Genomic DNA, 26,476 nt, shown 5'->3' on the forward strand with positions numbered 1-26,476 from the left:
AATTGAAAGGTAGAATGAGTAAAGAGAGACTGAACAATTTCTGTACACCAGCTCTCTACTGCGGACAGAAGGTGAAGCGGAAAGAGCATGAACTTTTGGAGCAGAGGGTCTGAGTTTAGAAACTGCATCCTCTATTTACCAATACTGACCTCAGCTTTCAGGATCACTTCTTTTTGCCAAAAAGAGTTAATAAAAAAAGTATCTTTCCCACAAGATTATTTCAAAGAGCAAAAGGACATTTCACATGAAAAGGAGTTTGTTGTAAAGTGCTGCCTATGGTTATCATTCCTTGCCAAAGCCCCCTTCTCCTTAGGAACAGCTGCATTGTGCGTACTTCCCTGTTACCACCCTGCCCACCTTCCCTAATGGATTCTGACTGCCACGCACCTCATACAACCTGGCCTCTTTGACACTGGAGCCCAGCTCTTCCACACTCGTATGAATGTGCTGCTGCGTCTCCAGCTGCAACTCCACACTAGGCAGGTCATTGCCCCACTCTGCTCGCTCCAGTTTCATCTGAAAAAGAAAAACACATATATAATAACTTACTGCTAAGTTGGCAGAAAAAGAAAATCGTCACAATCAACATTTGGACAAGGGGGCTAGAGATAGAGGACTGGCAAAAGGATCTCTCCATTATGACCTCTTACAGAAAAATATGCCATGACCACACTCCAAGGAGCTAGAGACTAACCCCCACCAGCTACAGCAGCAGAGGCAGGCTTTTGCTGCTGCGTTATGGGAAGATGTTCCTAAATTTACCAACCAGGAAGGTGTTTCCACTGGCTGAAGATGCTTAACTTTATAGTTCAAGCATTTCCCTTTATAGAGTCTCTTCATTTCATAATAAAACAAATATAAGAAATACCTGAAAATAATAAGCTTCATTCACGGCATCAACTATTGACCAATGAATTTTAAAACATTAGCTTGTCTTTGAATGTTATTTTTGGTACATGGGGACTATCTCATACAAACAAAAGGGTTAGAAGGATAAGGTAGACAATATTGAACTTGAACCATTATCCTAGAACAGCTGTCACCAACTGATGGTCACTGAGGTCCGAAAGGTAGGCAACTGCTGTTCTAGAATGCATGTAAATAGTGTCCCCTAGGGATGTAAAGTACAGCATAGGAAATACAGCCAATAATATTATAGTAAACTAGAGGCCCGGTGCATGAAATTCATGCACAGGGGAGGGGATGGTGTCCCTCAGCCCAGCCTGTTCCCTCTCCAATATGAGACCCCTTGAGGGTATTAGGCCTAAATAGGCAGTCGGACATCCCTCTCAAAATCCAGGAATGCTGACTCCCAACTGCTCGCCTGCCTGCCTTCCTGATTGCCCCTATCCGCTTCTGCCTGCCAGCCTGCTCACCCCCTAACCACTCCCTTGCCAGCCTTATTGATGCCTAACCACTCCCCTGCCAACGTGATTGCCCCTAACAGCCCTCCCCTGCCAGCCTGGTCACCCCTAACTGCCCTCCCCTGCAGGCTTGATTGCCCCCAACTGCCCTCCCTTGCAGGCCTGGTCCCTTCCAACTGCCCTCCCCTGCTGGCCATCTTGTGTCCACATGGGGGAAGCCATCTTCTCTATTGGAGTGATGGTCAATTTGCATATTACTCTTTTATTGGATAGGATAGAGGCCTAGTGCATAGGTGGGAGCCAGTTGGTTTGCCCTGAAGGGTGTCCCAGATCATGGTGGGACACCCTTGGGGCATGGGATGGCCTGGGTGAGGGGCCTGTGGTGGTTTGCAGGCTGGCCACACCCCCAACAACCCAAGTGGAGGCCCTGGTATCTGGGATTTATTTATAATATCTTCTATAATTGAAACTTTGTAGCCTTGCACAGAGGCCTGGGCTGGTCAAGGTGTTCAGGAAGCTTGGCTTCCTCCATTACTGGAGAAACCCAAACTTCCTGTTTGCTCCTTGGCTATAGCCATCTTGATTGGGTTAATTTGCATACTCGCTCCTGATTGGCTGATGGGCGTGGCTTGTAGATGTAGAGGATGTATGGTCAATTTGCATACTACTCTTTTATTACATAGTATATGTATTGTGTCAGGTGGATACTAGACTTATTGGGGTGATCACTTCATAAATTGTATATAAATGCCTACTCACTATGCTGTACACCTGAAACTAATACTATAATATCATGTCAACTGTAATTGAAAAATAGTTTTCTTTTTAAGTGCCCCTTAGAATTGTGAAACAAAGAAGCCTTGCTTAAATGTAAAAGTTATGGCCAAACACAAAAAGTGAAGAATAAGCTTCTCTGCCAATGAGGAAATTTTAGAAACAATAACTGAGATTTATAGACTCTGCAACTTCTCCCACAAGCTCCCACTTGTAGCACAGTTAGCTGAAGGAACAAATTCTCTAATGGCTTTAAGTTAGAAAGGTCAATGCTATTCAGTGTGGAATTTTGAGGATGTGAGCTGATCCAATCTATTTAAAATTTAAGAAAACAGGGGTCTGAGTCCTAGACAGCATCAATAATTAAGGGACACAGAGCAACATGGTCCTCTTAGATAAGTTGCTGTGCACTGTACAAGCATTTGCAATATTCACCCACCTGCATTTCTTCTACCCAAGAAAGTAGCTCATACACAAATCGGAGATTGCCTTCATCTTCAGAGGATGAGATAGACACAAGTTCAGCCCGAGTCATGGGCTTTCGGAACCAGGAGGTAGAAGAAGAATGGGTTCCCTTGGTCAGGGGTTCTGCCTTCAGGTGAGTAGTGGTTAAAGTGGAGGGTGGAACCAATTCAAGTGAAGTGAAGTGGCCCTTCCGATACAAGTTTGTGCACTCTAGGCGCAAGGTGACCAGCTCGTCCTGCAGACGCATAACCCTGAAATGTCAGAAGAGAAAGGAGGAGGAGACTTACATTTGTAATGTCCTTTTTAAAATAAAATCTTCCCTATCCATTTGACAAGGATGAGGATATCAGGAAAGAGAAAGTTTTATATGAATGGAAAGTGATATTATTAACATCTTCATTGTACAGAGCTGGCAGAGAGGCAAATATCAAATTACAGTGTTAACTAGAGGGAAGCAAATAGCTGTGTGTATAACTTGAAGGGGGTATAACAAAATAAACAATAGATTAGGGGGTCAGAAGATGTAAGTCTTAGTCTTGGCTCTGTATAAGCCATGTGTTGTGGTGATCTTCATCCCCTTTGTGGGTCCTGGTTTCCCCCTCTACAACATGACGTATCAGATCCCCAGCATTCTAAACCAGACCTGCTACCCACCCCTGCAGGCCACTCTGAAGTATGTGGGGTGCTATAAGATACCACAATGATCAGGAAACCCTAAACTTACTTAGTGGGCAGGGCCTGCAATAAGGGGAAATTGTCCTCCATCATGAGAATTTCCCAGCCAAAATACCTGTAGTATTCCTGAACTCTAAGGTCAAGTCACAAAATTCAATACCTGACTCTTGAGCCATGAGCCTCAGCAGTGAGCAAACTTCCCATATGAGTTCCATGTTCCTCACCTAAAAGCCAGTTCTTCTAGCTGGTAATAGTTCTCATCCCGGAGGATCTGGAGATCCACTTGCAGCTGCCTGATGAGACCTTCGCATTCCTGAATGTACATGATGACGTCCGACTCGCACTGCACTGGTTGTCCTGACTCCAGGTGAGCAGCGTCCTGAGGGAGAAAGGGAGAGTAAGAGTGGGAACACAGTAAGAGTGGGAACACGCCCACTGCTCCCACCCACTAGGACTAGGGCGCCAAGGGGCCACTGAAATTCCAAGAGTAAGGAAGTAGCACAGCTAGATGCCTCAAATGTTAACTTCAACTACTGGAGCCCAGGGCGAGAAGTGAAAAACGTGACACAAGAAGTGAGACAAAACAGTCACAGACTTACAGCCTGCAGTGTGTTCTTAGCTAGTGTCAGTTTTTCTTCACAGTTCAAAGCACCATTCTGGATTTTGTTTGCAATTTGCAGCAGCAATTCCAGCCTAAAATAAGATCAAAACCACAGTCAAGGGTAGGACCCAAAGCAGCCCAGTAATGTCAGATCCACTTCAGGCTCGGGGCTCACCTCTCCACGGCTGGCCGAAGTGATTTCTCTCGCTCTAGCATCTCGATGATGAGCTTTCCCCACTCTTCTTCTACATCATTAGGGTGATATCCTTGAGGCAGTTTAATTCGGCCAAATTCAATCCACACCTAAAAAACCCAGAGATCCTTTTAGTCCAAAGCACAGCCATGCCCCAGACCCTGGTTTTAATTTATTCTTTGCCATCACTTCTTGCTTCTTTACCCAGCCAATTAACAGTTTTTCCACTGTCTCATAAGAGATCACATAGGAATATTTAGCGGTACCCCTCCTTGCGGTGAGAGCAAAATAATCACCTCTAAATGCAGGGACTCCTGCTCGAAAGCTTTCCACTCCTGATACATGTTACGTAACTCCTCCTGTCCTCTCAATAACCCCCATTCAAATGCTCATCTCTATAGCTCCAAATTCTCTAGGAATAAAAATGTGAGTGGAAGTCTCTTTTCTTTCCATCTTAAGGAATATTTAGTTTCTCTGAGAAATGAGAAAACTCACACAGCCAAAACTGGTTTGGCTCAGTGGATAGAGCATCGGCCTGCAGACTGAAAGGTCCTGGGTTCGATTCCGGTCAAGGGCATGTACCTTGGTTGTGGGCACATCCCAGTAGGGGGTGTGCAAAAGGCAGCTGATCAATGATTCTCTCTCATTGATGTTTCTAACTCTCTATCCCTCTTCCTTTCTGTAAAAAAATCAATAAAATATATATTTTTTAAAACCCTCTAAATTTCTGAATAAATGTATGTTACTTTTAAAAAAATATTTTTTGTTTTGTTTTTTGTTTGTTTTGTTTTCTTTTTAGGGGGGGATGGAGGGAGAGAGAGGGAGGGTGGAAGGGAGGGAGGGAGGGAGGGAGGGAGGGAGGGAGGGAGACATTGATGTGAGAGTGAAACATCCAGCAGCTGCTTCTTGCACAACCCATTATCAGGTATGGTGCCCACAACACAGGCATGTGCTGTGGGAATTGAACCAGCAACCTTTAGGTGCATAGCACATGCCCAATAAACTGAGTCACATAGCCAGTGCTACATGTATCTCGCTTTTCAATAGGCCCTTTAGAAAATGTAGTTGGTTTCTACTGTCCCTTTCCACAAATTTTCAAGACCAGCTGAGAGTGATGCCAGATTTGTCATACTAGCATACTGCTGTTTATGCAGGCTGGGAAGAAGATGCAGGAAGTCTAACAAAGACACAACAAAAGAGCAAACCAGCAACCCCCAAGTCTCAGCAAAGAAAGGATAAGCTTCCTTACCTCCAATAACTTATACAATTCCTCAATTCTTGCCTTTTCTCTCTCCTTGGCCAGAATTTCTGTTTCTTTGAAGTGTATATACTGGTTATAAAGTGCCTACAAAATTAAAATGTGGTGAATAAATAGATACAAACAATATGGCCCAAATTTTGGTACCACCTCACCCAGAAACCAGCAGCAACAGCTCCGAGAATTATTCCTCAGAATTAATTTATAAAAAAATCAATGCAAGTCCATAATTTTACCTTTAGTTCAACAGGGTTCTGGGGGAAAGATTTATCTGACATCAATATTGTATGCTGTTTGATCCAGGGAATGAGGGAGTCCACTCGGCTTTGGTATTCTTGCCACCTGGAGTCTACTTCCTAATGTCAAAGGGTAAATACCACACATTTTCATTCTGATTAGCAGTATGAAAAACAAGTACATAAGAAAGTAGCTCAGGCCACCCCAAACCACATGAAATCCTTTTCCTGTTCAGTGTAACACTCAGAGTCCCAGTTTCAAAGCTCCTCAAGGGCTCCCAAGATGGGATTCAATTTCCTGACACCTAGAATAGTCTAGGCTAGATGCTACAAAATTAGTGACAGACTCACTCCCAGGGACCAAGGACAATGACCGTGTATGAATACGGTGTAGATTCACTTTGCTCTGTCTAAAAATGTTCTGTATACTGTGAGAAATATGGTTGAGTCAATACATTCTACCCAAACAAATCAAAGTCAGAAGGTATTTTAAGTGTTCTTTTACCGTAGCACTGATCCCTTCTCCACCCTCAGGGACTTTAGGGAAGGCATCATAAATTGAAGACACGTAAGTGATTACAGACTTTTCATCTGGAGATGGCACATCCACATCTGAGAGGAAGGGTAAGAAATGTCTGAGTCAGAACAAAGGAACCCACCAGGAGAAGGAACAGTAAATATTGCCAAACATACTTAACGGGGGTCCACTCTCACCTTCGGCATCCAGCAGCCGGGTGACGCCCAGTCTTTCTGCCACTTCGAAAGCCTGCTCCAGGTTCTCGCGGTTACTCTGGATCTGTACCCTCTCCATGTCCACCAGATCAGGCCTGTAAAAGTCACCAACACACATGGAAAGTCTCTGTCTACACGCCACACGTGAGTTCACACAAAGAACATGGGTAGCCTACTTCCTTACTCTTAAAAGTGCCTAGTACTAATTCCATTTTCAACTGCACTCCAGGGGCCCCGTACTCCCTGATTCAAAACGTACACAGCAGGAGCCTTGTTGTATTTCATGGGAAAGGTATCATAAGCTACTACAGAGTGAAAATTGGGGGGCATGTTTATGACTACTAAAAGTGTATTAATTTTTATTTTTGTCATTCAAAAATTCCTGTCTTCCTCGCAAATCTCATTCCAGCCAGCTCTTCCTCAGCTCTCTAAGCAAGCCTCCATATCAGGCCCTTTGTACTCACTACTTCCTCCAACTGAAACACTCTGCCCCCTAGAGGCCTGCATAACTCACGCCCTCACGGCTCTGCTCCAACATCCTCATCAGAGACCATCTCTGACTCTCTGTGCAAAATACCACAACCCCCATCTGTCACTCTCTATCCCTCCATTGCACTTACCACTGTAGGACAGCAAACATGCATTTGTATGTTGCCTAATAAACAAATAACCTCCATGAAAGCAAGAACTTCTGCTGTTTTGTTCACTGCTATTTGTGTCCAGTGCCTAGAACACTAGGAGTTCAGTACACATTCCTCTTTTAAGTGAATACAATGAATCAGATTCTTGATTCTTGGTTGAGGGGGAAAGTGACATAATCATTAATTACAAACAAGAGATGAGAAGAAGCCCCTCCAAGCATACTGAAATTCTACTGCACCTACCTGTATCGATGAATAAGTGCGTTGAACATCTTCCCGTCACTCCAGCAGGAGGAAAAGTTGGTGCACTTGATTCCTGTGTAACCAGCTGTCACCTTCTGGGTCCATAGGAGCAGCTTCTCCTTGGCTGACATGTCCCCGGACTCTCCACTAATGTAGATGTCAGAGATCTGCCAAAGATAGGACATGGAGTAACCTTCTCTCTCCAGACACCCGGCTCTTAGAAGGAGGTGTGGGCAGGGAAGGCATGGTCTCTCAGACATCCCACATCCCCATTAGGTGCAGCAGGGAGTAACCAGCTACTGTTTCAATGACTAGGTCACCACCCCTCACCAGTGACCTATCCCAGTACTTTCACTATAGCCACTCCCTATGGTCAGTACAGGGACAATCGACAACAGGCACTTTTGAGACTCTGAATACTAACTTTATAAACTCAACTCATAATAGGTTAAACATCAGCAGAAGATAATTTAAAAATTTGGGGGGGGGGGGTACGACAAAAAAACACCAGGGCTAGAGACTTTTACTAATACTTTATTGAGTATGAAGGAAAGCTGCAGGCTACTCTTACTAAGATGTCCAGAGAAAGGCTATGAGAATGAAAGAATATGGGTACCTGCATGGAGTCCTGAAAGGGGAAATCAGTAAGTATTGCCTCTAAGATTTTGACAGTAAAATGGTGGTCTACCTAGCACATTCTAAGATTTTTGTCCCTTAACAGATACTTTTCAATCAGGCTGCCAAACTTTGACAATGCCAGTTGATAAATTCATCCTACAAATCCATCCTCCACCCACCACCTCCCTGCTCTGACTCCATATTCATCTGACTTCCTTCAGATTATTATGTCTTTCCCATATAATATCCTAAAGCAACAAAATGCAGAGTAGCCATTTCAAATACCGTATAACTGGGCAGTTAAATTCTTTTTTTGTTTGTTAATCCTCACCCAAGGATACTTTTCAATAATTTTTTATTCTTATTATAAATTAATTAAGTGGCATAAATCAATCTCTAACAAGTATTATCGCACTATAAGTCTTCCCCTAAAACTCTATCAACTCCAAGTACCGTGGGTGAGGGGCAGCTACAGGATTGCAAAGCTGAGGACCCAACAATAACGGATAGCAGCACCCAAGCCATCATCCTGTAAGTCCGGTGAAAACAGCCCCTCCCTGGTGCCAATTCTACTCCAGTTCTCCCTCACATTTCGAGCTATTGTTTCAATGACTAGGTCCCCCCTCACCAGTGACCTATCCCAGTACTTCCACTATAGCCACTTCACATACATATGAAGGCAACACATTGTTGGGCACAGGAAATAGATTTGTTGAAGTTAAAAGGGGTAGAACTTGAATAAACAAAATGAGTTTTTGTGTTTTTTTACTCAAAAAAGAAATTTCAGTTAATTGACATTGCATGATTGTATGTCCAGTACAACCACAGTCAGTCTCTGATAGCATTACCTATCTGCCAATCACAGTATCTTTGTATATTGCACTGAAAATGGTTCAATGAACAGCTTTCCTTGGGATTTTCTACAAAACTTTAATGAGACAGGGAAGTGTTTGGATCCCTGGAAGGTTGGATTAAGGCTCTTCCTAGACTGTGAGCTGAATGAGAAAAATGGGATTATTGTCACAGCCATCTCAGGAATTAAATTTGGCGTTTGTCCCTCTTCATTTAATACTCACACATGGTGTGCACAGTGCTGTCCTTTGGAATACACAGAAGCTTTTACCTTAATCTGCCAAATGCAGAAACCAGCTTCCGTGTCGGGGAGCTCTCTCCCTCCTCTGGATTTTAAAAGGCAGCCTTCCGCAGGGAGAGCAGCCTCGCTGCCATTCCAGAGACCATGCATGCCTACTGCGTGAAGGCTGGATTCATTCCTTTTCCGAAACATATCTAGTAACTTCATTAGTTCTTAATAATTTGACAAGTATTTACTAAACAACTCATCTGTGCTTAACACAATTCCAGGCACCACAAAGAACAAAAAAAGCATAACACCATTTATTTATTCTGTTGTTATTTCTCGAGCAATCAACAACTATGTTCAAGGAGCTGTGTTTAAGTTCTTGGTATCTCAAGATAAAAGCACAACCATGAGCTTCAAGTTCAAGCCATTTAGTAGAGGAGACAATACAGAGATAAGCAAGTGACCCAACTAGCAATTCCAAGGAACTTCTCTGAGACAATAACATCTATGCGGGAGTTTTAAGATATAAGTAGAAGTTAGCCAGGTGAAAAGGGGGGGGGGGGGGCAGGGCTCTGCAAGTTCTTAGTTAAGACATGCCGTATCTGGCTGAAATAAGGCAGTCGCCAAACTTTCCCAAATGGTAACAGGTGAATGGAAGAAAAGGATGGGAGAAGGGAAACTCTGTGGTTCTCCTGAATACATACACTAATTAAAATTTACTTACACATACAATTGTTTAAAATTAAGTGATATAGCTAATACATTAATTTTTTTCTTGTTTTAATATTCATTTTTATTGATTTGAGAGGAAGGGTGAAGGAGAGATAGAAACATCAATGATGAGAGAGAATCACTGACTGGCTGCCTCCTGCATGCCCCTACTGGGATGGAGCCCACAACCCGGGGAAGTGTCCTTGACTGGAATCAAACCCAGGACCCTTCAGTCCACAGGCCGCCGCTCTATCCACTGAGCCAAACCAGCTAGGGCTGTAATGCATCAGTTTAACGCTTTTTCACTTTTACATTTCATAAAACCATGTTATTCAAACTCTGCATCTTTGACATCAATGTCTTTCCCACCAATAAATCTACTTAACAAAATAAAGCTGTCGTTTGAACATTCTAGAAAACATCTTCTACATTTCTAAGATTTCAGGGATACAGCACCTCTTAAATCCATGCAGTCACTGGAAATTTCACTCCCAGCCACAAGAATTCAGTTGCATAACACTGGATTAGTTTTGGTTTCATTCATTCTATTGGTGCTTACTTATGATTTCTGTAATGTGACCACTTGTTGTCTGAGGGTGTTTTATAAATACGAGTAATTTTTTTAAGTTTTTAATGTGATTACTACTTATATATAATTATCTTTAACACCTCAAATTAGGAGGTTAAATTCCTAAGAACAGCAACTAAAACTTTCTTAAATTTTTGGTCTCTCCTTTTTGTTTAATCAATTATGTCAATTGATCTCTATAAAAATTTATATACTAGTAAACTGAACTAGTAGATGGTGACCCAAATTCATTCATCCTTTTCCATGAAATGACTATGATTTCACTGACTGACAATTGTATTTGACTTTATAAAAAGAATCTCTTTTTTTCTGAGGGCTAATTTCCAGAGGGAAAAAAAGTCTTACCTTATTTTTAGTCATATGTGGTAGATTACATGAAAAAGTTACATATTATTTAAGATCCAAAAGATCAACAATAATATAGCATATGATGATATCCAAAAGAGGATCTTAGCAGAATGGATACTAAGTATGGATTGAAGTGATAAAAAAGTATTTCTTAAAGAGGTATGATTTCATCTCATACTTGAAGGATATTATAGAACAGAGGAAGAGAAAGAGGAAATGAATTCTAAGCAGAAAGTAGATACAAAGATTGGAAGTTGAAATAAGTTAAAACAGGAATAGTAGATGATTAAGGGGTTGACCTGTTAAGAAGGTACAAATTGGCAACTGATATAGGAGAAAAGATTAGCTAGAGGATGAGGTAGTAGGTGTGGTTGGAACACCAGGCTGAGGGGTTTGTATGGTGGATAAGCCCATATATATATAACTCTCAGGGGCTGAGACTAGGTGTAATGAACAGATACTTGATTCTCATGTCCTGAAGTTTCTAGCTGACCTCATCCCATAACAGAGAAGGCACCAGACTTTAAAAACTTTCACTTGAGAGCAGAAGAGGGTACAGAACAGTTATTCATGAAAAATGCCTGGATAGAGGTATCTAATGACAGCTATGTTTAACCAACATCAGACTCAGATAAGGTCGGGGGTCAGTATTCCAATCTTGAAGCTCCCTCTAGGGAATATAATAACTAGAATGGAAATCCTAGGTCATAGAATATCGATAGTTTTCAATTCTACTAAATGTAATTCCCACAAAGTATATACTATATTTATACTCATTTTACAAATGAGGAAATTATATCACAGAAGTTAAGTGACCTGCTCCAAGGTATAGTGCTAGTGAGTAGTAGAGCAAAAATCCCAACTTAGCTCCACACTCATAACCACTACTCCTACACCACACTTCCTGTATTTTAGATATTCATCTTTTTTTTTTTTTGTATATGCAGTATTCTTAACTTTCCATTTGGAATGAAAAATTAAAAATGCATACAAAAAAAGACAGACTGTACCCATAACCCAGTTTCAGCCATTATCAACTCATACTTATCCTGTTTCATCTATACTCTACCCACTTCATCCATCCTCTATTATTATGAAGCAAATTCCAAATAGATCATTTCTTCCATAAACACTTCAGTATGTATCTCTAAAAGATAAGCACTCTTTTTAATATAATCATACCACCATTGTTATACCTACAAAATGATTATTCCTTTTAAGTAAAAAATTTTTAAAAAGAAAAAAAATCCTTTTTTAAATAAAACTCTTAACTATAATTTTAACTGCTACATTCCTACAATAGTATCTAGTTAATTTTGCTCTCTTCTTGCAATACAAAATCAGTATTAGTAAAAGAACTTTCCCTATAACTAAGGAGAACTCAGAAAGGGATACTTATAAACTGAAAGAATGGGCCCAGAAAATAATATACCAACCGATCTCTTCCTCAGCATTACCAGCCCCCAGTTAAAGATCTCACTATCACCCGAGATTGTAGAATCTATAGGGTGTGTGACAAGGACATTGGAATAGAGCCAAATTCTTTATTCAATAGAATCCACTAACAGTGTGGGCAGAAACTTGGCAGTGGGAGCCAAGATAGGGAGGAGGATGGGATTTTCAACAATTTTCCTTGTTCCAAAAAGCCAGGTATTGTGGATATTGATGGAGTAGGAAGTTCTCCTGAGAGAAGGAATGGGCCAGAGAAGGCCTCGGTCTGACATCAAAGTGCAATGCTGTTAACCCACTCTTATCCAGCTCTAAATCCTCATCTACTTGTCACTCTGAAACCATTCTTGCCAGCTGACCCCTGCCAGCCTGCTTCTGTGTTAACTCTTTTTTGACAAGGAGAGAATCAACTATATCAGATGAGCAGAAAGCAGACCAGTTCTCTTTTATCTAAAACCTGCAGAAATAGCCGAAACCGGTTTGGCTCAGTGGATAGAGCGTCGGTCTGCGGACTGAAAGGTCCCAGGTTCGATTCCGGTCAAGGGCATGTACATTGGTTATAGGCACATCCCCAGTAGGGGGTGTGCAGGAGGCAACTGGTCGATGATTCTCTCTCATCGATGTTTCTAGCTATCTATCCCTCTCCCTTCCTCTCTGTGAAAAATCAATAAAATAAAATAAAAAATACATTTAAAAATAAATAAATAAATAAATAAAACCTGCAGAAATAATGAGTTTCCATTTCTTTCTATCCTGAAAAGAACCAAAACCCACTGCAAAGTGTATGTCCAGCCACAGCCTAGTCCCATTACCATGCTCTGGACCAGGGGTCCTCAAACTTTTTAAAGTGGGGGCCAGATCACGGTCCCTCAGAGAGCTGGAGGGCCGGACTATATGAACTACTAATTCCTACTGTAACACCTCGGCTGCGCTCACTGCCCGAAAAACCTGGCGGGCCGGATCAGAGTCTTCTGCGGGCCGCATGTGGCCCGCAGGCCGTAGTTTGAAGACCCCTGCGTCTGGACTGACCAACAGGAGAGACTATATGGCCCGAGTTATGCCAAGGACAGACACTTCTCTGGAACTTGAATTATTTTCTGAAGAGGGTTACTGCTCTAACATATTGAAAACAAAAAGCACACAAAACATACTGAACAGCAAAACAATCACTCCACTCTCAATACAGCCAAACTACTGATCATGGTCCAAAGGTTTCTCCCACCTATTTTTCCCCTCCTTCCTCCCTCCCTCCTTCCTCCTTCCTTTCCTTCCTTTTTTAAAAAATATATTTGCATTGATTTCAGAGAGGCAGGAAAAGAGAGAGAGAAATAGAAACATCACTGATGAGAGAGACTCATTGATCGGCTGCCTCCTGCACACCCACACTGGGGATCAAGCCCACAACCTGGGCATGTGTCCTGACTGGAGATCAAACCCTGACCTCTGGTTCCTAGTGGAGGTCATAGTGACCTCCTGATGCTCAACACTGAGCCACGCACGCCTGCCGGGCCAACCTTTTCTTTAAGAACCTTCCCTCCCAGTGAGGAAATCCCATACTAAAAGTGCCACGGTCACCTGCAGTCCATTATCTAGAACTGATTTCCCTTACAATGTTATGCTCCTAACTTTCTAAAAATCTCTCTCATTTATGAGCATGAATCCTAAAATATTATGATGCCTCCACAACTTCAACTCAATGCTAGTAGTATCAAAAGAGCAACCAGTTCAGCAGTTGGTTTTATCCCCAACTACTCTGGATCCATTCCATACAAAGATGAAAGCTGACTTTGATATTTTTTCTTATTTAATGAAACTCAAATACTTGTACACCCCACCCCAGCAACCTGGTTACCTTCCTTCCCACATACACACGCACACACGCATACACTTTTATATGGGAAAGTCCAGGGAGGCCTCTTGCCTAGCCATATAATGAATATTTTTCAGTGGCCACTGACCCCTGCAACTGTTGGGAGCCTCCAAACTCTGTAATACAAGGGCACTGAGATGGGCCTATTTGTGCAGGAAACTCTCCCCCGAAGAGGACTCTGTAAACACATCAGCTTAAAGTGTGGTCCCTCCCGCCTGGTGCTGCGGGGATAAGCAGGCACCAGCAGGTAGGCCACGTCCCTATTGTGCAGACATCAAGGCGGCTGCCCTACTTCACCTCCCGCCTCTTGCTGCTCTGGGATCCTGAAGTGTTTATTTCTGTGCAGAGGGTGACATGCCAACCAAAGTTCTTTGGTCACTGCTGCGTTATAACTTCAGTCACGGGCCACCTTGCTGAGTCCTCCTTCCCTCTCAGGGTTCAGATCTCTTGAATTCTTACTTGCTCCGTGATCCTAAAAACATTCCCAGCACCATCACTACTGCCACCACCAATGCCTTCATACACACACACACACACACACACACACACACACACACACATATACTTCACAAACAAAAACCTGTCGGAGCCATAAACAAGTCCAATCCAAAAACCAACTTTTTCGAGCCTCAAACCTTCAAACTGCCCTAAACGCCTCTCTGGATTAATCTCCGGATCACTCTATGTCCCTCTCATCTGATGCAGGAACTAGGAACCGAAGGACCACTATCCCTGCCTCCTCTACAAATACTGAATGAGTGTTGTCACTAGCTGTGTCCCCGAGGAGTGGGGTTGCATCAGCTCTGGTAAGAACGTCATGAGAGCAATTACACTGAAGTCAGCTCCTCCGCCTTCAACATTCCTCACCCCTTCTCCACTCATCTCAGAGACTCTACCCCACAAACTCCTTGTGCGGGAGGCTGATAAACAGACCTGCCCGAGAGCAAGCACTAACTGGCAATGCACCTTGAGACTGCCCCACCAGAAAGCTCAAGCAACTGTGCTGCTCCGTTACCCGGAATTAGGGACTCCCCAGAGACAAGGTTTGGCTCCAGGCATCCAGGGGCAGACCTCAGGCAGACTGTTTGCCAAGCCCAGCAGCCACGAACTCCCAGTCCCTGACATCAGCCCAAGTTGGAGAAGAAGCCCCAAGATCCTCACTGCTCACTCCACTCCACTTCAATAAGCTTTGGGCCAGGATTCCAAACAGCTGCTTGCATCTCCCTGGGACAGGCCACCTACCTCCTCCAGACCCCACGACGGGGTGTGGCTTGCCTCCAAAGAAAGGGTGCCGTCCTCTTCTGAGAAGGACACGGGGCTCTTTTCCGGTTCTGGATCTTTAGGCCGGATGCCACCTAAGTGCGGCCCACTGCTGCCATAGCCAGAGGAGGGCAGGATGCTCCCGGTCATGCCGCTGATGGACAGATCACTCTGAGAAGCAGGCAGTCTGGGACCCTCGTGGGGCACTCGACCCATGTGGGCAGGCTCTGCGCCTCTGTGGCCCCTCGACTGCCCCGACAGTGATGGAAGGACAGAATGCTCTGCAACCCAGGAACCTGTCTCGGAGGCACTTAAAATCCCCCTGGGTCCTCTCCGTACACTCCAGCCCTCTGGAAGCTGGTCTCCATTTCCTGTGCTGTTGGGGACGGTGCTGCTCGGACATCCCGGCAGGCTGTCTGCTGTCTCCACGGCAGCCTCTCCCTGCAAAGGCAGCAGCACAGCCCGGCTGCTGCAGGATGCCGTCCTCGGAAATTCCACCAGTTGGCTCACCGACTTCTCACAGTTCCTCTCTGCTGGGTTATCCAGCAGGTGAGCGATGACAGTCATCCCCTCTTCCGGGGAATCCCAGACCCCTCCGGCAGCTGATGAGTCATTTGCTAGCAAAAGGTGGGCAGTCTGGATCTCCCCCTGGAATCTCTCCTTCACCTGCAGGATCATGCCGGGATCGCCGGCTCCTGAGCCCGGGGCCGCGTCCTCAGGCGCTGAAATGTCTGCAGGGGGATGCTCTGCCCCTCCCACTCCCTCCTCCTCCTGGAGCCTCACTGTTAACTTCCTCAGGGCTTCTGTTTCTTCAACGACTCCCGCTCCTGCTCCTTCCGAGGGTTCTTCCTCAGGGGATGCCTCTGGAGTAGGCGTTTTCTTCCCCCTCCACTTCCTTTTGAACCGAACCCTTTTCTTAGGAGATAGAGGAGCCTTCTCGGGAATAGCTACGGAATTTTTTGGCTCCTTAACACAGCCCAGTGAATTTCCCATTGCTCTCCTCTCCTAATCTCAGCAAAAACGCAGCTGAGCCAGTCCTGGGATCCCAGAGAAATCCCAACCGTGGCTTCATCGGATTCGATGCACATTTAAAAACATGCACTGTGCCGGCAATCCTTCCGATTCTGTCTCCCTCCCTCCCCGCCTCTCTGTCTCTCCCAGCCGCTGCCGATTCAGACAGCCATCTTACAGGCTCAGAGCTGCAACAAGACAAATTCAAAGCATCTCACTGCAGTTCAGAAATCACTTGACCTAAAAGCAGACAGAAACCGGATTGGCTGCAGCTTCATCTCTCCAAATATGAGGTAATTGGAGCACTGCCCTCCGACACACAAACAGAAAGCAAAAAGGAGCTAGAAACCAGGGGAGGGGAGAAATCAGGGAGGGAGAGGAGCAGGGGGAGATTGTAAGAGTAAAGGGAAAAGGGAGGGGGAAGAGGAGAGGCCACGGGAGAAGGTAATGTGAAGGAAGAAGGAGGAGGAGGAGTAAAAGGGGAAAAAGCAAACCAGCACTGGAACCAACCAGGAATGGAAGGGCCAAGGGCTGGGGATGCTGCAATTATGGCCCCCAGACTCTGAAAGGAAACAGATTTCAATTGTTGTACCAAGATGTCCATAAGATAGACATATTCTCTATTTTTTTCTGGTCAGAAATAAAATTATTTTAACCAAATTATAACCTAAGAGAGACTAGAGCCTAATTCTCAGAGTTAAAAAGCACAGGCTTTAAAGATGTAGCCTCAGCGATGGGAAATTCACTGGCTGTGCAGTGTTGGGTGGAGGCAGATTTGAGGGAGGGAGGGAGGGAGGGAGGGAGGGAGGGAGGGAGGGAGGGAGGGAAATAGAAAGAGAGAGAGAAATACCTGTTAAATCTGCTGACCAATGACACACAGGAAAAACCTGGAAACCAGCTCTGAGTGCAGGATCTGAACCACTAGGTAAGAAGGACACCACTTCCAAATACATCAGGAAGGCTATGTGAGGACGTGGTGCTGCCGCTGCTGCTGCTGACAGCTAACTACCTCAGCATTGGTTCTGGGCTAAGCCCTGTGCTAAGCTATGGATTATCTTATTTAATTCTCATAGTAACCATAAAAGGTCAAAACTATTATTTTACATTTGACAGGAGCCTTAAGAAAGTTGATTAGTTTGCTCAAGGCTACACAGCTAGTAAGTGGCAAAGCCAGAACCTGAATTGCTGTTTAAGATTTTTAAGATCAATCCCATCACACGAGCTCTAATTGTGGCAGGGATGGAAGTCTGAACTTGCTTACATAAAACAAGAAGGTCCCCCACCGTTCTGAATTGGCTAGTAGACTCACTTGGACCCAGGGTTCAAACAAAGAGGTAACACTTGCTATTTAGGAGCAAGGGAGGAAGTTGCTAAAATGAGCCTGGATGGTTGTTCCTTAAATTGCAATAGGGCAGGAAATGTGAAGACTAGGTCTAGAAGAAGTTGGATTCAAAAGTCACCCTGTTGCCGAAACCAGTTTGGCTCAGTGGATAGAGATGGGCCTGCGGACTGAAAGGTCCCGGTTTTTATTCTGGTCAAGGGCATGTACCTGGGTTGCGGGCACATCCCCAGTAGGAGGTGTGCAAAAGGTAGCTGATCGATGATTCTCTCTCATCAAAGTTTCTAACTCTCTATCCCTCTCCTTTCCTCTTTGTAAAAAAATCCATAAAATATATTTTAGAAAAAGAAGTCACCCTGTTATGTCACTGGGGTTTGTGCACCCCAATTTTCAGTATAGTGCCTGACAGATGACACACCACCGCCACCCAAAGGGCTCCGAATTGAGTAGAAGAGGTTACGTGAGTTTCTTCAGTTGCAGTTATTTCGTCTCTGCCAAAAGGATCCAGCCCACACAGCGAGAAGCAGCCTACCTAGCGCTGGCTACATCAGCCCTAAATATAATAGTTATATCAGTATAGTTCTACCCACCTCTCCTGGACACTGAGAAGTCACCCTCACAAAAGAGAGCAACGAGAAGCCCTATATCAACAGCTCCCACACAATCACTCCTGAGGCCCTGCTGACAACCCCTGCTTCACAGCTGCAGTGTCAGCTCTCCCTCAGCCTCTGCCAACTGCAAAGCTGCAGCACCACCTCATGGCCATCGCAGGCCACAGCAAGCAACAAGACAAGGAGCTCAGCCTGCGACATCAACCTTATCAGGCTGCCAGACAGCATTTGCTCACCAAAAATCTGGCATTCCGATGCAATTCTCTAGGCAGGCACCAGGCCTTCATTCCTTCAACCAATAGAACTGGAACTTTTAAGATGCCTATCTTAAGGGCTAAGCTTGAATTTTATTCATGAAATACAAGCAAACCAAATTCCTGAAATTGATCAACTCAGGGCCAAAAGAGACAGCTGTTTAATATGACTGTTGCTACTGTAGGTTTTTCGGAGAATCCTGACATTACGGTGCACATTGGTTTTGGGAGCATTTTCTTTCTTTTTTTATTTTTTCTTTATTGATTAAGGTATTACATATGTGTCCTTATCCCCCATTGTCCCCCCAACTCCCCCACTCGTGCCCTCACCCCCCGGTGTCTGTGTCCATTGGTTAGGCTTATATGCATGTACACAAGTCCTCTGGTTGACCTGGGAGGATTTTCTTTTTAAACTTTTGCATATGTCAGACAAATCAGGCTTTATTTCCTTCTGCTCCAAAGAAATACTGGTCTAGGAAAGGAGCAGAGGGATTTTACTAAGGCAGACCCAGGATCAATCCCCAGCTCTGTTAATTTAGCAGTTAACGCAGCTTAACTTGCTAGGTGATTCCGTTTCCTTGCCTGTAAAATCTGAACACCACCAACTACTAAATGGGGTTGTAGAAAAGGCGAATGAGGTCATGTCTACAAAGTGCTTGGCTCAGTGCCTGCTCTACAGTAAACCCCTTTGTTTCCCATTTATTCCTGGAGCTAAAAGACACTCCTCCACCACCGCCACCCACCAGGGCCTAACAGACTCTCTCTTGACTGGGCTCTAAGGAAAAGGCATGTCTAAGGCCCAATGGTTGGGCGCTTCTTTTTCTGCTACTTAACCACGTCCACTCTGATCACCAACCTCTCCCTGGGTCTCCTCTCATTTAGCTGAGCTCTCAACAAGTAGCCTGCGGCCTTCTGGGAAAGCACCTGCAGGGCCTACCTATTCAACCTGACTTCTCCTTTGGCTTTTTCTCATTAACTGTTTACTTTCCATAGGAATCCCACAAAGACAGCCAGAGTGAGACTCCAGAGCAGGGGTCCTCAAACTTTTTAAAGTGGGGGCCAGATCACGGTCCCTCAGAGAGCTGGAGGGCCGGACTATATGAACTACTAATTCCTACTGTAACACCTCGGCTGCGCTCACTGCCCAAAAAACCTGGCGGGCCGGATCAGACTCCTCTGCGGGCCGCATGTGGCCCGCGGGCCATAGTTTGAAGACCCCTGCTCCAGAGTGAAAGAGCTCTCTCCTTCATTCACAGACGCGCACAGTGCTCATCTATCTGCCAAGAACTAAGCACCGAAAAGCTCACAAAAAAGTAATCCTCAAGTCCACCCATCTAAGACCACTCTGATCTGAACTGATCTGAACTCCTTGAAGTTTTTACATTTAAGTCCTAGATATACACTAGTATTTAATACACAACTGAGAGTTGGAAAACTAATTTCCTCAGATTCTGACTTCCAAGAACTTATCTTTATCTAGATGTAAAACCAAAAAAAGTCAGTTGGTCTCTGTTTGTTTGCTCATCAGCAAATGGGTACAGGAAAACAGACATCACAATCTATTTCTCTGGACTACCCTACCACACTCTTTGAGATCAAATTCATAAAATACTCCTTCACTCAACGTATACTGAAGGCCTATTCTATGCCAATCACAGAACACAAAAGAGACAAAAGTCCTGCTGTTAGTAAACTTGCATCCTAGTGCGGGGATCCACACAACAAATATGTCAGGTGGTAGTAGGTGTTATACAACACAACACTGTAAGTCATGCAGTGCTTCTGAGAGTAATTTGGCAAAATAAAGGAATGTGTACAACCCAGCAATGACAATCCGTGTGTCTATCCAAAACACCCTCTTGCCTGTATGCATAAGGACACATGTTCGCAGATGTTAAATGCAATAATGAATGCCTTCTTCATACAATTAAATAATAGACTCCAAACAATAGCTGTTGCACAGTGGCAGGGGCTCCATTCACATTATAGTCCAAGATGAACAAATCAGGTCCTCCTTTATCAACATGAATAAACCTCAAAAACAGAGTTTAGATGGGGAAAAGCAGAATATGTAGAAGATACTCTCTGGGTCAACATAAAAACAAATTATAGCGCATAATGCTTATGAATACCGCTTCTGTCAGAAAAGTTCTAAAGCATATATGGGAATGACATCCATCAACTTCAGGACAGTATTTACCTGGGGGTTGGAGGGAGCAAGAAAATTGGCTGTATCTAAAATGTTTTATTTCTTTAAAGAGAAAGAGAAAAAAACCTGAAGAAAATGTAACAAAAAATATTAGCATTTGTTTAATTTTGAAGGTGAACACACACACCAAGATGTTATATACTTTTCTGAGTACTTGAAATTTTCATAACTAAAAACTTAAATAAAAAGAATCCCTATCATTTAGCACATCTTTTTAATATGCGTTAAACATTTTGGAAACCATAAACATCTTTATAAAGTTATCAATACTACCAGTCACATCAGTAAGTAGCAAATTTTTTCAAATGTTTTTATTTATTTTTAGAGAGAGAGGAAGTGAAAGGAATAGAGAGATAGAAACACTGGTGAGAGAGAAACATTAATCAGCTGCCTCCTGCTGCACCCTACTGGGGATCTAACCTGGGCAAGTGCCCGGACAGAATCAAATCCATGACCACTGGTTCAGGGGTCCACACTCAACCACTGAGGCACACCAGCCAGACAGTAGTAGCAAGTTCTTTATCTGGAACCAGCCTCTCCTTCAACCGAATGCTCCCTTGATATGACAACCATGACCTCTATTCTATATCATTATTTTACTTCACCAATAACAAAGATAAACTATTATGACTATTTTACTGATCCCCAAACATTTGATAGTTGTACTCTGCCTTTCTATTTTGCTTTATATAGTACATGTTCTTGGCGAAGACAGTTAATAGACACTTCATAATAAAAGACTAGAAAACCACAATGATACTTAACTAGCAAGATACATATCACGTCCTATCTGAAGCAAGACAAGGAGGACAGCTCTATATAATTCTTTATCAGCCAACCAAAAGCTTTGCAGAAAGAGGGAATCTTTCCCCACACTCCCAAACACTTAGCTAGTACTATATGCAAACACCAAGTCTTAAAAAAAGCAAAGAATTAGTAATCAGTTGCATCTGAGAAAATACTCTGGCAGAAAAATTTTCCCTCCACGAGAAGACAAAACAGATATTGCACTATGCTTGAAATAGCAAAAGAGAAAAGCAGGTAGCCAATATGCACGCAGAAGACAAAGCCAGAGCAGTTTATATCTTTCAATAAAACTGGTAACAGGGTAAGAAGCAGTGGGCTAAGTCGAAAGCCCTGGAAATTATAAAATCCATTACTGAGTACAGGCTACATTCCACCTCCCTGTCCCATACCTCCCTGATTGTTTAATCTCTACCAAGTTATTTTATAGTATGTCTCTTATCATTCCTTTGAATCATATAGTCAGACTGCATTGATTCTGTGCCTAGTTCAATTTTATATCTCACACAAACTCTACCTAAGACTTTGCTTATAGCTAGTCTTTAGCAAATGTTTGTAGAATTCAATTAAAGAATACATTTTCCTGCAAACTAAAACCACAGGAGATATCATTTCACACTCACTGTGATGTCTATAATCTAAAGGACAGACAACAAATTTTGGTGAAGATGTGGAGACACAGGAACCCTCACACATTGCTGGTGGGAATGTGAAATAGTACAGCCACTTTGGAAGACAGTTTGGCAATTTCTTAACAAGTTGTACATAAACTCATCATACAACTCAGCAATTCCACTCCTAGGTATATATCTAAGAGAAATGAAAACTTACATTCACAGAAAAACTAGTATTCAACTATTCATAAAAACTCTTTATAATAGCAAAAACATAACACAAATGTCCATCAATGCTGAACAAACAAAATATATGGTATATCCATACAACAGAATACTACTCAGCATAAAGAGGTATGAAATACTGACACATGCTACAATATACATGAATCTCAAAGATATTATGCTAAGTGAAAGAAACCAGACATAAAAGATCATATACTATATGATTCCACTAGATGAAATGTCCAGAACAGGCAAATCTAAAGAGACTGAAAACAAGAGTAGTGGTTGCTTGAGGCTGGGGATGGGAATAGAGAGCTGTAAATGTGAAGAGGGATAATACTGGAATGATAAAAATGTTCTAAATCTGGCTTAGGGTGATTGTTGTATAACTCATAAAAATCAATGAAATATACATTATTTCATGTATGTAAAATATACCTCAATAAATTTTTTAAGTATATATTTTCCTAAATCAAAACAATAAAATAACCAAAAAAGATGTTTTAAAAAGGTTAGCTAACTAGCCCTGGCCATTTACAGGTTTGATTCCCAGTCAGGCCACATACCTAGGTTGTGGGTTAGATCCCTGGTTGGGACATGTATAGGAGGCAACCAATTGATGTTTCTCTTACATAGATATTTCCTCCTCTCTCTCTCTCTCTCTTTCCTTTCCTTCCTCCTTCCCTTTCTCTCACTGTAATCTATTTTAAAACAAAAACATATACTTGGGGATTTTAAAAAGTGTTTAATGGCCGAAACCGGTTTGGCTCAGTGGATAGAGCGTCGACCTGCGGACTGAAAGGTCCCGGGTTCGATTCCGGTCAAGGGCATGTACCTTGGTTGCGGGCACATCCCCAGTAGGGGGTGTACAAGAGGCAGCTGATCGATGATTCTCTCTCATCGATGTTTCTAGCTCTCTATCCTTCTCTCTTTTCCTCTCTGTAAAAAAATCAATAAAATATATTAAATAAATAAATAAAAAGTGTTTAATGTTAGCTAACTATAGAGAAAGGGAAGAAACAGGATAGAGAGAGCAGAGATGAACACTGGACCTCTCTGAATACAGTTTATACTCACTTTTAAGAATTCCCCTTTGGAACAATGTAAACATATGTTGTATATAATATAATCTATAAAATGAATAATAAAGTTGAAAGGGGGAAAAAAACCTAAACACTGAAAGCAAATAAAAACAAATGAGCCTAATTATGTATTGACTTGCTGGTTTAACAATACAGATAAATTATTTCGAATGACTTTAAAATATAATTATTTGTATGTCCTTAGGAAATTTACATTAAGGACAAAAGAAGTGCAAAGAAATCATAAACTTCTTAGTGATTATATTATTAATAATAACATTGATATTATTTTAATTCAAATATATAAAATACATATGATTTTATAGACAGGTGTACATATGTAAAAATAAAAGGAAATATGTAATATGTTACTGTGTTAGAATCAAGATTTCAGTCTAAGAAAAAAGAATATAAATGCAGGGATAAGCAACAGTAGGTTTACTGTTGTTCATGAAAAAGACAGGAAGGTTATAATTATTACAATAGTTTTATTTACTGTTTCATATATTCACAACTATAAACCTACTTTTGCCCACCCCTGTACAAAGTCAAAGAAAAAGATAAAAACTCTGTAATTCTAAATTTGAATTAGAAATATCAGTATCAATTAATGACTTTTTTTTTTTTTTTTTTTTTTTTTTTAAGAAAAATACAGCCGAAACCGGTTTAGCTCAATGGATAGAGCGTCGGCTTGGGGACTGAAGGGACCCGGGTTCGATTCCGGTCAAGGGCATGTACCTTGGTTGCAGGCATATCCCCAGTAGGGGGTGTGCAAGAGGCAACTGATCGATGACTCTCTCTCATCGATGTTTCTAACTCTCTATCTCTCTCCCTTCCTCTCTGTACAAAATCAATAAAATATATTTAAAAAAAAAAAAAAAGAAAAATACAGCCAGTCCTCGAGTTACATCGGACTCAACATACATCGTTTCGTGGTTACGTCGCCATCTCCCATTTACTTATTAAAAAAAAAAAGTTCCGTCATTTTGATGTAGGTACATATGTACTTTATGTTTTTTATTCTTTATTTTTTTTAATATATTTTATTGATTTTTGTACAGAGAGGAAGGGAGAGAGATAGAGAGTTAGAAACATCGATGAGAGAGAGTCATCTATCAGCTGCCTCCTGCACACCCACTACTGGGGATATGCCCGCAACCAAGGTACATGCCCCTGACCGGAATCGAACCCGGGACCTTTCAGTCCCCAAGCCGACGCTCTATCCATTGAGCCAAACCGGTCCCGGCTGTTTTTTATTCTTTATTAACCACAATTAAAGGTCAGGAATTGTTATCTTTTTTTAAATTTTTTTTAATGTGACACTTCATTACTGCTGTGTATGTGCTCCATGTGAGTGACATAGGTGCTTATGTCGGTGGGTTCCGACTTACGGAGAAAATCGCATTATGTCGCGCCATAGGAATGGATCTCTGACAAGGACCTACTATATACAATGTTGGAAGCTCTGTCCAGAGAAGTCATAAACGCTACCCAGGAGCCCTCAGAACACCGGTAAAGAATTGAGTTCCTTGGAGAAATCGCTAATTTCAGGTCTGGGACAGAAAATACATGTACAAAAAATGCATCTCATCTCATCTCACCAGAAAAAAATGGAAATGATTAAAGACTATGGGGTTTGTGCCAAAGGACTCAGAATCTCAACTGTAAAGGCTCTCATTGGCCCAAGATGAAGCTGAGTATTATACAGAATAATAATTGCTCGCGCGTGCGCGCGTGTGTGCATGGGGGTGGGTGTCAACAAAACACTTCCATTGGTCACCTCTGGAAAATCTCAGAGAACCAACTAATTATTCTAAAACTGGCAAACTGAGGGAAAGTTGGGATTATTTATTTTGCATCTCACCTCTCCCATAGGAGCTATCTTTCAGGGTAACTGATAATGGTGAAGTTCTTCTTTATAGAAATTTTCCAGACAAATAATAAAAAATTATAGAATTTGAGTGTCACGATTTTGCAACTTCTAATGAAATAATGGAACTGGCAATGATGATCAGTAGCTGCTAAAACTATTAGGTGAAGAGCTAACAGGGAATGCAGAATGATTGCATCAAGCTGATAACACCTGACCCCACTAATCAACCTTATCATGAAAAGAGAGACAACAGACATTATATGTCTCCTGATGTACAGCAATAAAAGTATACAGTATGAGAGACTACCGTCCTTGCCCCAAAGCCCAAATGAACCTGAATGTGACCGAGCCTCGGGTATAGATCTAAATCCCCCAGCTTATAGGCAATACAATAGAGGGGTGGTGCTAGGCATGCCAGAGATGCCATCAGCATCTTTATTAACCTAAAAAAGGCCTGATTTCTTCAGCAAATTGCAAGGAGGTGGGGAGGACAATTTAATGCCTTGTGTGCACCTTGTTTGGATTCTGAGTCCCATCCTGCGAAGGAACATCTTGCCTATTTCATGTCCCTGGTTAACCCTATATCCAAAGGATGTCCAAGGCCGCCCCGTGGTTCCACAAAAATACATGTTACCTCCACACTTTCCTAACCCTACCCGTTCTGCCATTGTCAACATTATCTCCAAACCGAACCCCAAGAAATAAGCCCTATACTTTCAGAATTTTCTCAAGTTCTTAGGAATTATGGCACACCTGCTGTTCTGCCTTGATCCAGCAGGTGGCGCTAACTCATCAAGTAGGACATCCCTAGGCCTCAACTCCAGGAGTCAATACTTTGAGATACCACATCAGCCTTCTTTTCTCACCTGCCCAAGAAGTGCTCCCTCTAATCAACTTCCAGTATAGCAATTGGGTATGGGCGAATTGCCTGAGAAATAGTTTTGCTTAGTTTTGTTAAGTGATTCCAGACAGTCTTTTTATAAAGACAGGGCTATACTTACTTGAAAAGGACTGGCCTTATGAAAGCCGTGTGACTGAACATACCAAGATGCCACTGTTCTTGGGTGTGATGAGCGCTACAAGGTTGTGCTTACAAACACACATACAAATCCAGCTACTAAGGTGCTTGCTATGGAATGAATGTTTGTGTCCCCAGTGCGACTGGATATGGAGGTAGGGCATTTGAGAGGTAATTATGTTTAGATTAGGTCATGAGAATGAAGCCCCATAATGAAATCAATGCTATCATAAAAAGATGAAGAAAACTAGATCTCTTTCTCTGCCTGCATGTATTAAGGAAAGATTATGTGAGGACATAACCAGGAGGAAGGCCCTCACCAAGAATC

At 42.7% G+C, this 26,476-nt stretch overlaps 1 protein-coding gene across 19 annotated transcripts in view; it reads right to left on the reverse strand.

The window, feature by feature from the left end:
* Window positions 1–26,476, reverse strand: part of MACF1 (microtubule actin crosslinking factor 1) — a 333,277-nt gene that overhangs the window by 165,703 nt on the left and 141,098 nt on the right. For 10 of the 19 annotated variants that reach the window (XM_084873244.1, XM_084873261.1, XM_084873250.1 and 7 more), the window contains 10 exons: window positions 7,183–7,349; window positions 6,281–6,393; window positions 6,072–6,178; window positions 5,567–5,686; window positions 5,322–5,417; window positions 4,055–4,182; window positions 3,878–3,971; window positions 3,503–3,657; window positions 2,578–2,854; window positions 388–516 (listed from right to left, as the gene is read on the reverse strand). In XM_084873244.1, the coding sequence (XP_084729370.1) occupies window positions 388–516; window positions 2,578–2,854; window positions 3,503–3,657; window positions 3,878–3,971; window positions 4,055–4,182; window positions 5,322–5,417; window positions 5,567–5,686; window positions 6,072–6,178; window positions 6,281–6,393; window positions 7,183–7,349 (1,386 nt within the window). Of the gene's footprint in view, window positions 1–387; window positions 517–2,577; window positions 2,855–3,502; window positions 3,658–3,877; window positions 3,972–4,054; window positions 4,183–5,321; window positions 5,418–5,566; window positions 5,687–6,071; window positions 6,179–6,280; window positions 6,394–7,182; window positions 7,350–15,090; window positions 16,207–26,476 lie in introns of those variants that run through there. The other 9 variants (XM_084873255.1, XM_084873257.1, XM_084873258.1 and 6 more) reach the window with 4 other exon arrangements.

The sequence above is a fragment of the Pipistrellus hanaki genome (assembly GCF_964339955.1).
Source record: "Pipistrellus hanaki genome assembly, chromosome: 2".
NCBI classification, from domain to species: domain Eukaryota; kingdom Metazoa; phylum Chordata; class Mammalia; order Chiroptera; family Vespertilionidae; genus Pipistrellus; species Pipistrellus hanaki.